The following is a 12,180-nucleotide window of genomic DNA, read 5'->3' as shown; positions in this document are numbered from 1 at the left end:
GAAGCGCGGTATAATTTCACCGATTATACACTGTGCGTGTGGTGTATATTTGTTAGGGAATAACGCCACCTAGAGCTGAGAGAGAGAGAGAGAAAGAGAGAGGTAGTGAACGCAGGTATCCACGCGCTGTGCAGCACGCTTCCCTCGCCTTCCAGGTTCGTCCCCTCTCTCCCAGCTTGTCTCGTCCATTTCCCCCTGTTCCCCTTACCACCCTTACCTCTTCTTCGCCCCCCTCTATTCTCCCCCCTCTCCCCCCTTCACACCTAGCACCGCTCCCCCTTTTTTTCCCCACCATCACCCCGCACCGCCCTTGTAAAAACACCTCATCTTACGTCCTCCCACTCTCTTCTCTCCACCACCACCCTCCCTCCCCTCCCCCCCCCCTCCTTCAATCTTTACCCTCCTATTCATCCCTTTCCTCCCTCCTACAATGTCTTATCTTGCATTCCCACCACAACCATGCTCACCCACAGACAGAGACAAACAGACACAGCTAAAGGCACCCATCTCACGTCAGCCATTTGTACCTCCACCACCACCAGCACCCGTCATACGCGTATTCTCAATTCGACCAGATCCACGCATAAACATGGAGCTTGGAAAAGATACACCCGCAGAGACCAACGGTGCAGACGCTGGCATCACCGACAAGAGCAAGATACCGAGGCCGTACAAGTGCCCTATGTGCGATCGTGCGTTTTATCGTCTGGAGCATCAGGTGCGTTATCATTCACATCGAAAGGCTCGTATATGCTAATAACCGTGACTAGACCCGCCATGTCCGTACTCACACCGGCGAGAAACCGCACGCATGCACTCACCCAGGGTGCGAGAAGAGGTTCTCTCGCTCTGACGAGCTGACACGCCACATCCGCATACACACCAACCCGGCACGACGAGGTGCTCGCAAGGCGAAGAGCAACCCGAACTCGGACGATGAGGTGTGTCTGCATTTTCGGGCGGATTGTATGCATGTATATCCTGACTTTGTTCGAAGGGCGACCCGATGCACTCACGCCAGCACTCACCGACGTGGCACGATACCTTCGACTCGCATGATGATATGTGCTACCCCGCGTCGGCCCAGATATCTCGCGGACCCTCTCCTCCCCCTGGAGCATACCACATGCAGCACCCGCACGGTGGCCCTCCCTCGTCTGTTATCACCTACCGTCACAACAACACGCACTACGGTGGATACGATCACTACGGCGGGCATGGGCAACTCAACCGAGTACCGAGTCACATGGATACGCTGGCACTCGCCGCGTCGGAGCAGTTGTACCATCTCGAGCGAGCAGAGGCAGCACGCAGAGCAGCGTTTGAGATCAAACGCAGTGAGCTCGCTACTCAGGCGCACACCCGCAGCGCCGGCGCCAGCCCGTTACAAACGCCCTATCTAGGTCCCCAAGTCGGCACGGCCGCACCTGTTTCCTCTGAGCGATTCACCGCGCTCAATCGCCGCTCTGTTACAAGTAGGAGCCACGACGACCTTGCACGATACAATCGGGACATTGGCGGATTTGGTCTGCCCCCTCCTGTGGGATACCATAATTCAACAGCATACGAATACACGTCAAGCGGGCCGTCAAGTGCCTACCCGCACCAGAAGGCATCATCCCACTCCCCGCCAGCATCACTTTCCCCAGAATCAGCCTATCGCGAGCCGGCCTACCCCGGATCCGCCCACTACACACCCTCTTCTTCCCCCACCTCTGGATCCGCCTGGGGCGCCGCGCACTACAATAGGATGCTACCGCCCCTGTCCGGTTCCGTCTCGAGCGGACCTTCCCCAGCCCCCAGTCGCCATACTAGCCGAGCGACTTCACCTGTTGGATGGGGATTCTCGAAGATGGCTCTTACGGATAGGGACAGGGAACCCGAAGGCCATTCGGCCTCCGCGGAACGGGGACCACACGCCCACCATACTCTGCATCGACACAGCATGCGCACTGCTCCCTACACCGTCCCCGTCATAGAACCCAGCCGGTTGCGGAAGTCAAAGTCGGGCGAGCAGCTGCAGTACGAGTACACCCAGTCCCACGGAAGTGGGATCCTCACGCCTTCGACGACGAGTAGCAGCGCGTCAAGTCCGTACAATGCCAACTATGTCGTTGCCCCCGTTTCGGCCACCACTGCGCCCACGTCGCCTGTCTCGTCCCGGCCTCCAAGCCCGACGAGGGGGTATCACCACTCGCACAAGAGCCACGCGCGGGACTTTGGCATGACTCCTATCCATACGGCCACGAGCAGCGCTCGGACGACGCCGCCTGGTGGTGAGCCTGAGGGCCTGATCCAGCTCCCTCCCCTGCATATTGGCGAGAACCACGGGTCGCCCGTTGCGCTCCCATCATTCAGGGAGATGGAGAACCTGGGCATGGACGTGGACACCCCTCCCGCGATAACCCCTCCCGCCATAGCGGCTGAGCATTAACGACGTAGGTACGGCTGTGCGCGGTGCGACGGCCGTCGACGATGCCCCGTTATACCTGTTGTTGTTGTTCTCTCGATCTGGTCTCTCCTCTCTCTGGCCGCTCTGCCAGGACATGCATTAATCACCCATAGACGCGCCAAGTCCGACAGAGCTGAGGTTACGCTACGACTCATACTCGACAGACCCCGTCACGAAAAAAAACCAAGTCCAGTACGATCGATATATGCTGCTGCTGATTTTTTCTGCTCGGCCCTGGTCTCCACTGTATCCTTTGCCCCCGCATTCTCCTCATCCCTACCCAACCGTTCTTACTACTACTGCTCTCTGGTCGCCCTCCCTCCTCAACGAACACATTAACTATTGATAGAGATTCCTCATGCCCCCTTTTTTCCTCTTCTGGCCTTCTCGTCTGCCTCCTGTCTCCCTACTACCTACAAGTTGTCTCCCTGCTTATGACGATGAACATCCCGACTCCATAGATGTCTGTTTTTCCTTCCTCTTCTTACCCGCGCGCTCGCATATTTATGGTAGACCGTGACACGCCCTTCTCCCACAACCAAGCCGCATGCATTCCAATGCTAGACCCGCATGTCGAATCATGTTGGAAGAAGCTCAAGAATACAACAGCAGCTCAACATGGAATGGCAGCGAGTGCGGAACCCCCATTATCCTAGGAACTACTTCTTAGTGCTACCATGCTACCATGCTATCATGCTATTGCCTGAGTGATCTGTAGGCTATAATAAATTATTTCCCGCTCCACTGTTCACAGTCCTTTCTATCCACATATGTTGTCCCTCCCGCTCAGGAATAGGTGGCACGGGTGGGATTACGTATCTTCAATCGGCCCAGCTTCGAGAAGTACTACCGCTGGGTATGTCCTCGGATGGAGGACGTTCCTCAAGAGGAAGAATCCGGTGAGCTTGGGCACGGAGTTAACCAGTCTCGCTCCGAGAATACTGTGGATCATGGTACTTTGTTCTGAAGCAAAAGAAATAGACACATGTACAGTACTAGTATGGGCCGGGTAGGAAGCGTAAACATGAAGAAGAAGAAGCAGCTTCGGGGGAGTTATCGCACCGAAACGGACCCGTAAATAGCCTTGAATCGCTTCTCCCCCGTCTTAGCACTCGATTTTCGCACGCGTGTTCCTCTTCGGTACCGCGTTCCCAGCCCCAGCTCCCGCATGAAACCATAAACTAGTACTGTGCGTTTGGGTTTGGTTATCGTACCATTTTTGCTAGTCTGACGGTTGCTGGGGCGGTTGTTGGGGCCTGCAACTGGTGGAGAGGGGGAGCGTCATGCGCTGTAATATCCACCGAGGGACACGTCAATCCCCCCAATACCTACATCATCGACCTTCCTACCCCCAAGCCTGCCTTGTTCGCACGGCACTTACCGTTCATCAATACGATCAAGAATACGGGTGTACGAGGGTGCCAGCGGGTACATAGCCCAATCCGGTTCTCCGGTTCTCCTTTCCCGTGCATGCGCACAAGCGCCCGCAGCCGCGTGGGATGAGGGACCTTGCTGCGTCAGCCAAGTTGTGGCAGAATTTGGGCATGCGGAAAACGCGGGTTCCCCGCGTTCCTTTCTTGGACGGGGCCCGGAGGCTGTGATTTTGATGATGGGCGGTGAGGGCCCGTGCGTTTGTGCTCGAACCACTCACGGAACAACAAATTGACCTTCGTCAGCTTTTCGTGAGATTTCAGCCGAAGTGTTTTACCAATGGCAACGTGCGTTGCGTTACAAACACAACAGGCACAGTCATGAGCCCTTGATGAGCCCCGAGGGGTTGAAGCCCTGAAACATCAGAACCGCTTTCTTCCTTGCTTTTGTTCTTGATTGATGTCTCGGAGGTCGGAGGCGAGGAGGGTCCAAACACAAGTGGCATATTGATTGTTGTTGTTGTCAAGACGATTGCGTTCTTGTAAATCACCTTGGTAATAACGGCACTGGTTTAGGTTTTTCTTGGTCAAATACTTGAGTGTTGGAGACCCCTGATACGTCCAAGTACCAGAAATATGCAATTATTCCCCTGCGTTGTCTTACCCGTCGACATGCCGAAAAACTAATCGAGAGAATATAGTTGAGTCTGTGAAGGTACAAATTTTCTGCATATACAGCTCTGAAACGGAGGCATGTTCACCTTGCTTTCCCCATGGATCAATATCCTTACACCACAACATCACACCCTTCGAACTGAACACTGAATCTTGACAACTTGGTTGATCACTGACAACCTAGCAGGTGCGGCATGGATCGTTGGCTGGGGAAGCATCAGAGCATCAGTGTGACTCTCGAGCTCCTGAGCCTCCCGAACGAAGGTGGCCAGTCCGGTCCTTTGCCGGTCTTGCAATTGCCACACGTTTTGTGCCCTGTAACATGAGTTTAGAGCATTTCCTTGGTTTGGTTTCAACGCGTACGCCGGGAAGTGAAGTCCTGATGGTCAACCACTGCCTACATATCCAGCATATATTGCTGCACCAAACCTGCCACTCGGCGCCGGCCACCGGTGTCGCCTTCTCCCGAGCTCAACATGGTCTTTGGAAATGAATCACAGGCTTCGCTCATGTCTTGCCTCACCTCCGCCTGCGCCATCTCAGCGGTGACAAGGAGGTTCCAAAGTTGAGGACCATAACCTTGCAATTTCGAAAACAGGGTGGGTGGATCATTCAACACCCGCCCTTGCACGGTATCAGACTTTTCGACAGAAATGCTTGGACTGCAGATAGGGGCCCGGCATGACAAGTACCCCAACTTCTCTGGTAGCTAACTCCTTCCGCCCAGTCAACAAATCACACAAGAGCGATAGCCAATCTCCCCTCGTTCTACGCATCTCTCTTCCCAGACCCTCGCGGGAACGTCTCTCTCGCAATCAACGATACACGTACGAGCATAGTCCAGCAACAGGTGGAGGTAACGGGCATTTGAAAGAACGAAGGAACGGCTTCCCCATCAAGCAAATTCAAAACCACGCCGAGGATTCGCCTTATCCGGACAAAAGCGCGAGATCCTCCCGAGCCCAAACGCGTTAGGCAACTCGTACGACGTTGCCTGGCACCGAGTCTCGCTGGCAGAGTTGGACAAATTTGGGGTGCTGGCTTGTACGCACGAGGCAGGTGGACGGAGCGCGAACTTATCACATTCCCATCCCGATGCTGGGCGGAAGGCGCGAACCCCCCACCAGTATTTCGAAGCTCCAACACTAAGGACCACGTCTAGCCGTGCCGTTGATATCACGCGCCGGCAACCCGCCATGCTGGGAGACGTGATTCTGACGGCTTGCGGGCGTTGGGTGATAGCTTGACAGGTGATTTCCGGCTGCGCTTGTTGGGATGGGGAATTCCTGATTGGGCGTGTAAGAATTTGGAGCAAAGGGAGATACGGTTGAGGTGGGATGTCAATCGGCAGATACGGACGGAGAGCCGTGTGCCTCTATTGTGGTCGTGTTTACGGTTGAAGTATTGTTACCCAGTCAGCAGATAATAAAGGAGTCTAAATATCGCACAGACACCCCTAAAGAGGCATATACACAGTATATATCAATTTCGCGTGATATATCGGTAATATTCGTTGTACAGGTTTGTAAAAGGAGAACGGACTCGTACTGAAGACTTTGAACAACACATCACTTTGCTTCTCGTCACATGAACCGCTTCGTGACCACTTCGTCGTCAGAGAATAATAGTAAGGAAAAAGAGTAAACAAGGAAAGGCATATGTACTTTCGTGTCGCACTAGGCGACGGAAGGAACGAAGTTGAAATAAAATGAAGACAAGGAAGGGGTACGATCGGCGGAGTCAAACACTTCATAAAAAATGAAGAGGAAATTCTGGAAGACGGAACGCTATGCAAGCTCGTACCAGACAAGTGTACTCGGCATCGGTAGAGTGCGAAACCCAGAAAGGAAAGAAAATGGAAGGGTGGGAGGCGCAACCATGTTCATTGTACAGTCCACGCTCGGGAAGGCCAAGATCGACCTGATTTCGCTGGAGGCAGACCAGTACAGAAGCGGATAGACTTCTGTGCACCAGGTTTAGTGGAGTTTCAGACGCCGAAGCGCCAGGATCTGAATTTCGACGTTTCGTTCGCGCAGAGACAGCAGAAAGAGAAAGAGAAGCGTCATTTGGTCTTCATGTTTCGTTTCATATGCATCGACACCACCGGGGCAACCAGTATGTCGATATGCATTGGACAGTAGCGAGAAAAGGAGAGAAAGAGCACAGCCGAGACCCACATAAACACCAAAAGAACGGCAAACGCTCAGCATATTGCCGCGCTTCATCGCCTGGTCTGACCAGCGGTCGAGTTCCATCCACTCAAGCTGCCCGTGGTTCCCACGCCACCCACACTGCCAGCAGTGTTCTGCCTCCCGGCCGACCTGGGGGCAGAAGCCATAGGCGCAGGTCCTGGGGGGGCAGCACCTTGCGGGGCGCCGTACATCCCAGTTGGGTAGGGGTTGTACATGGTCGTCGGGGAGGTGTTGTACGGATAGGCGCCCATGCCACCCGCGAGACCCAAGGGTGGCTGCGCGCTCGTCGCACTCGTTGGCGGGGTCGCCTGGCTGCCCGAGCCTGCAGATTGAGGAGGCGCGCCTGGATAGCCAGTAGCGTACATGTTGTACGCACTAGCCGCTGGGTTGGCGGGACGCGAGGCCGTTGGTGAACGAGGCGACGTGGTGATGGTGTTCTCGCCGCCGGATGAGGCAGGTGCCTCATTGGTCAACTTGCGTATCTTGCCGGGACGAGAATCTGGGGGCGAGTCTAAGCCTCCGCCGTTCATTAGATCAAGGTCTGGCGCACCCGCCATCACAATCGATGGACCTGAGCCGGAGGCACCGCCATTGGATCCGTCTCCCAAGCCGATCCCAGCGGGAGGCTTGCGGTTCTGTATTGTGGGCGTGCCGTCCGAGTCGTTCCCGTTACTGGTGGGCGCGCCAGGTGCCTGGGGAGGCGCACCGTTAGGCGCATTCAGGCATGCCTGAATGAGGTTCTTCCCCTCGGGCTGGGTGACGAGGGGCTGCAGCTTGGCCGTGGTGAAAGTGTACACGAGACCGGTCTCGGACACGACGAGCAGCAGAACCTGAGTGCCAGTGAGGGTGGAAAGCTCGTAAGCCTGCATATATGCGCATATAGTCAGTTTGCTGCCTCAGACACGCGCATATACGCGTCTAATACGCACCTTCTTCATGATACCGGCCTTCCTCTTGCTGAAGGTGATGTGCCTTCTGCTCTTGTCAGTAATGAACTCGATCTTTATCTTCCTGCGGCCGGCCTTCTTAGTCCGGGCGGGGCTTTCGTCCTCGTCGTCATCATCATCCACGCCGTCGTCGTCGGGGACCTCATGCTGGAAGACCGAGTTGTCACCGCCGAGAGCGCCGTTGTTGGGAGGCTGAGCGTTGGAGTCGGAACGAGTGCGCTTGGAGCCACGAGGGGAGAGCTGGACGCCGGGGGGGAAGGCGTGGGTCTGTATGGGAGAAGACTGAGACATTGTTAGAGCGGAGGCAGAGGAGTATGTCGATATATGGGAGTGTTGGGGTGAGACAGGAGGGGGATGTGATGATCGAGTTTATGTGGCGTCAGGTGTTACACGTGTAACGGTGATAGACGATGCGGAAGAAGGATTGAGAGTGAATTGGGCGAAAGGATAGTGGACGCTGAATAGGGGATATGTGCGATCGGGAGATGGGAGAGCGGGAGTAGATGTGGGTGGGTGGATGATGGTGTTAATCGTTGATTGTTGAATAACAATGGGTTGCCGATATTCACCTGCAAAGCGTTCGGCGTTCACCCTTGTTTGGAGGGAGGAGGTTAGTGTAGACGGGCCGGGGCCAAGTGGGCAGTGAGGGGACACGAGCACAACCCTGTTTGTCAACCGTGTATGGGAGGGCGCGGGGACTTTAAAGGGCAATTTGACGCGCGTGGGCGGAGGCGGTTGTGGATGATGATGATGGCGCTACGAATATCACGCGGGAAGAAGGGCGATGTCGGACAGGAAAGTGAATGCTCGAGACGGGTGGGAGCGAGAGAAGCAACCAATACTGGTCGACAATCACCACAGCCGCGATCGTAATGCTGTGCCTTCTGGAGCAGGGTAGACAGGGGCTGGTTTAGCCTCTTATGGGCGATTGCCGCTGTCGCTAATGTGGACCGGTGAGCTGATAGGGATACCGAGTGCGGCAGGTTGCTGCTCGTACGGCGTGAGGCGATATAATGGAGTAGAGTTGTTATGGATGAGGGAGGCACGGAGACCACGTGTGGTTTTCGATAGTTGGCTGTTTATGGGAGGTGTTGGGAGGGAAGGGGGAGGGAGCCTTGTAAGGGGGGAAGGGGATGTGACAGCGGGATGCCAGGAATGGACTGAGGCCGGTTTGTGGGCAAGGGGCAGGTTGAAATAGGACAAAGCACGATTCGCGGTTGCAAGGCTCAGGGGCAGACTCTGCGGCGGGACGCGGACGGGCAGTGTGATGCGAACACGGGCAACGAAGTCGCGAACCCACGAACAATGTTTGATGCTCTTGTCTATATCGGGTAAAAGATCGCGTCAGCGGACACAGAACACCCGATAGGAGATACAGGGGTCCCTCACTCTCTACAACGATTACGACAACCTAATCTACTGCTGCACGCGCACAGAGGTCGGGGAACGAGATTTGAGAATAGAAATGGGAGGAGTGGGAGAACGGTATGAGAGACGATTCGTGCGGCTGATGCACCTTCCTTTCTGAGAGAGGCACAAGGGGGAACGAGTAAGACGTTGTTCTCGTGAAAAAGGACGTCATCAGGCCTTATAAGGAAATACCGACCTCCACTTTGGGCGGAAGTGGGTGCGAGGTGGGTGTGTGAGCCGCGAGACGGACAGGGGTTGCTTTGCTGAGTGAGACGTGAACTTGACCGGGAAAACACGAAATGTATGCGCCCTTTGACATGTCTCTGATACGTCGCAATATGTGGCGACCCCCTACAGCAACAGCGCCCTTACAAGCTCACAATGAGGAGATGGGACTGGTGTTGTAAAGCCAGAATCCCGCTCCAAACAGCGGAACGGAGGCTGAATTGCGGACATAAGCTGATCCCGCACTCGTGCCGAAGGTTTGCGCCCATCACAAAACGCCACTTGCAACAGATGGGGGCCTGGCCATATATCCCGTCAGTCAGCCGCGACGTCATAATATTTGGCTCCTCCCCCTGTCTCTCTGACCGCCGGTAGCCCCTCCCCCCCACGAGAACACCTTGAACGCCCCATGTCCAAATACGTTCGTCATCTTACCGTATTTGTCCCCCTATTCTCCCCGTACCTTGACAATCGAGTCGAACCACCCTTTCCACCTTCGCTGTCTTCCCACCCGCACAAGGCAACCCTTTCTCCCACGACATTTCGTCTAGCCTTATTCGGTACCCACAGACCCGGGTGTCTGGACCCAAGTTCCGCCCGGCGCACGGACCTGTCTCCAAACACCGACGACGGCGGCAACCTCAGACCGCCCCACGCTCAGCGACAAGGTCACACGGCCTATTGTTGCACATGATAACGCCTGCGGGAGCCAAGCGGAGGCATTTAGAACCCACGGGCGATCTCACCGCGCGCTCGGTCAGCCGGTAATGCGCACACAGATGGTCAGACAACGCGCGCGATGAAGAGAAACCTTCCGTTTTCGGCGATCGGTTTGCCCTTTATGTCAATTACGCTTGCACCCTGCTGTCTCAGAGGCATTTACTCATTGCAACTCAGTTGTCGTTGCACTTTCCGACCCTTTTTTCATTCCGCCTGCTCGGAAAACACCTATGCAGGGGGTCCTCCTATACCTGCGCAGTTATCAGTCGCACAATGAAACTATTCTGCGCCGAAAATTGTCATGCGAGAGTGCCGCATTCCTCGGATTCCTGTGAATGCGATGCACCAATGATATCCTTGCCGAATACGGCATTAACTCCCTCTCTTCCCTCGGGTTCCATATCCTCGATAATACTCCGATCTGTCCCGTTGCATCATCATTGATTGTCCCATTGATCTTTGCCTTCCAGACGGTACATGGTGTTCTGCATCATTCTTGCCCCATCACCGTCCGAACGGGAAAGTGTTTTGCATATAAGGCGATCAGGTGTCATCCTCTGATCCCTTCTACAGTTCGAACCACCGTCTGCCGATAGCAGAGCGGGGCCCATCCCTTCGAACTTTCCATCCATGCCACTTCACCTTCCTTTTCCAGCATTGTTCCCCCCGAACGGGCCGCCCTCGGCCAAATAAAGGGGGTGTGGACCCCTGCCAGCACACCACTTCCTCTCGATGCTTCCTCATTCTGGTCGGCGCACGTTTCTCCCCTAGTTGCGGACCTAGAAGTTGCACCTTGTTCATCCTTCTCACACACCCCTACAATCTGTTGGCTCACTCACCGGTCCTTGTTCTCCCCGGCCTGCGCTTGCCAAATTCGGTATTCTTCTCTCCTTCCTCTGAGTAAGAGCGCCGTGATGCCGCCGAGGTCTGCCCGGAAGGATCAGCCCTCTCGTAACTCGGTGATAGATAAGCTCCAAAAACGCAGTGCAGAGCTTCCTCATGACTTGGCACGAGGCAGAACACCTGACATCCCTCTCCCACCAAACCAAGACTCGACAATGATTTGCGCCCTATGCAACCCCGCGAGGCTCCATTCAAGTCTATCATCGCCAATCACGCACCTGTACAAACATGGGCCCACCTACCCGTGCACACTCTGAAGAAATCTCCAAGTCTCGCGGGCGCCCCTAGCCTGCCGCAACATCCTCCCTCCGTATTCTGCGCACTTCGCAAACCCGCGCTGATCCGCGTGGGTGGATCATGCTTTGCATCACACGCCTCGAACGAGCGGAGGGAAGGTTCTGGAGTGGGTAGTGAGCTCTCCGTGATCGGACATGTGAGTCGTTTCACGAGCGTGATGAGACACACATCTGGACGCGCTTTTCCGGAAACGCGCGCGCGGAACAATTCCGTCCTCTTGGGTGAGGTCTGCTCTATTCGCCAGCTCGGCTTTGCTGGCGTCTACAGGGAACTTCCAAGGTTAAGATGGTGGAGGACAGCAAGGCAGTGGGTCCGACAAAGATGCGTCACCCTCCTTCCTTATTTGGAGGGCATGCCTCGGGACACGCAGCACAGCGGGGTATGCCGAACTTATATGTTATCACACGTCCCGAAATAGGGAATGTCTCGGGCGGTTGGACCCCCGGGCCCACCAGAAAGCAGAAGAACGGCATCGAGCGCGTATTTTTGCAATCTTCCGGTCCGCTTACAGCCGTGCCCGAGATAGGAGAAGCACCCCATACCGGGCGAAGCCCTGGGTGCCGTGCAATCGGCCAGGCGGAGATAGGAAAAGATGTGTGCGATAACACCCTGTCCTCCTCGAGCCGCCGCCGCTATTGTCCTGGAATGAGAAGCGCAACAATGCGAAAATAACAAATAATGCGTTATTCATAGCAGACTTGGGATGATGGTGCCGAACTCGCCGGGGTAAACGTTGACACTGATTAGCTCGTGCCAGGCGGAGTGTGAAACGAATTCTGCAGTGACAATTGCGGCCGGAAGCGTTTGTTGTTTGCTTCTCCCTGCTTCTGGGCTACTGTTCCTGATTGTCGACAGCGAAAATGCCCAGGTCTGTTCAGTTCCCATGTAGAAAGCGGATTGGAATTTCCTCATACAAACAGATTCTAAGAATAACGAAACATCAACTAGATGAAACCCATCAACAGACAATTCAAGGTCCGCATACCGTT

General features: G+C 55.2%; 2 protein-coding genes across 2 annotated transcripts; one reads left to right on the top strand and one right to left on the bottom strand.

Annotated features, from left to right (window-relative positions):
- Positions 1-3,184, top strand: DACRYDRAFT_24346 (uncharacterized protein). Its single transcript, XM_040773649.1, has 5 exons — positions 1-155; positions 478-718; positions 771-941; positions 998-1,337; positions 1,404-3,184. Exons 2-5 carry the CDS (start codon positions 590-592, stop codon positions 2,432-2,434), a joined length of 1,671 nt encoding a protein of 556 aa, XP_040625692.1. The 5' UTR covers positions 1-155; positions 478-589; the 3' UTR covers positions 2,435-3,184.
- Positions 3,185-7,399: 4,215 nt separating this feature from the next.
- On the bottom strand, positions 7,400-7,927 carry DACRYDRAFT_57073 (SRF-TF-domain-containing protein; the record flags this gene model as incomplete). Its single annotated transcript, XM_040775412.1, has 2 exons — positions 7,400-7,552; positions 7,619-7,927. Coding segments are annotated over 2 exons (462 nt in total), but the record flags the coding sequence as incomplete, so codon positions are not given.
- Between the last annotated feature and the right edge of the window lie 4,253 nt (positions 7,928-12,180).

Source organism: Dacryopinax primogenitus, assembly GCF_000292625.1.
Source record: "Dacryopinax primogenitus strain DJM-731 SS1 chromosome Unknown DACRYscaffold_18, whole genome shotgun sequence".
NCBI lineage: Eukaryota > Fungi > Basidiomycota > Dacrymycetes > Dacrymycetales > Dacrymycetaceae > Dacryopinax > Dacryopinax primogenitus.
This window is presented reverse-complemented; position numbering and strand designations above follow the sequence as displayed.

Excerpts from the sequence above, each read along its gene's own strand:
- DACRYDRAFT_24346 (XM_040773649.1), top strand. The coding sequence starts at position 590 with ATGGAGCTTGGAAAAGATACACCCGCAGAGACCAACGGTGCAGACGCT. Across the intron at positions 719-770 it reads TTTATCGTCTGGAGCATCAG|ACCCGCCATGTCCGTACTCA; the intron begins GTGCGTTATCAT and ends AACCGTGACTAG. Across the intron at positions 1,338-1,403 it reads AGCGTTTGAGATCAAACGCA|GTCCCCAAGTCGGCACGGCC; the intron begins GTGAGCTCGCTA and ends CGCCCTATCTAG.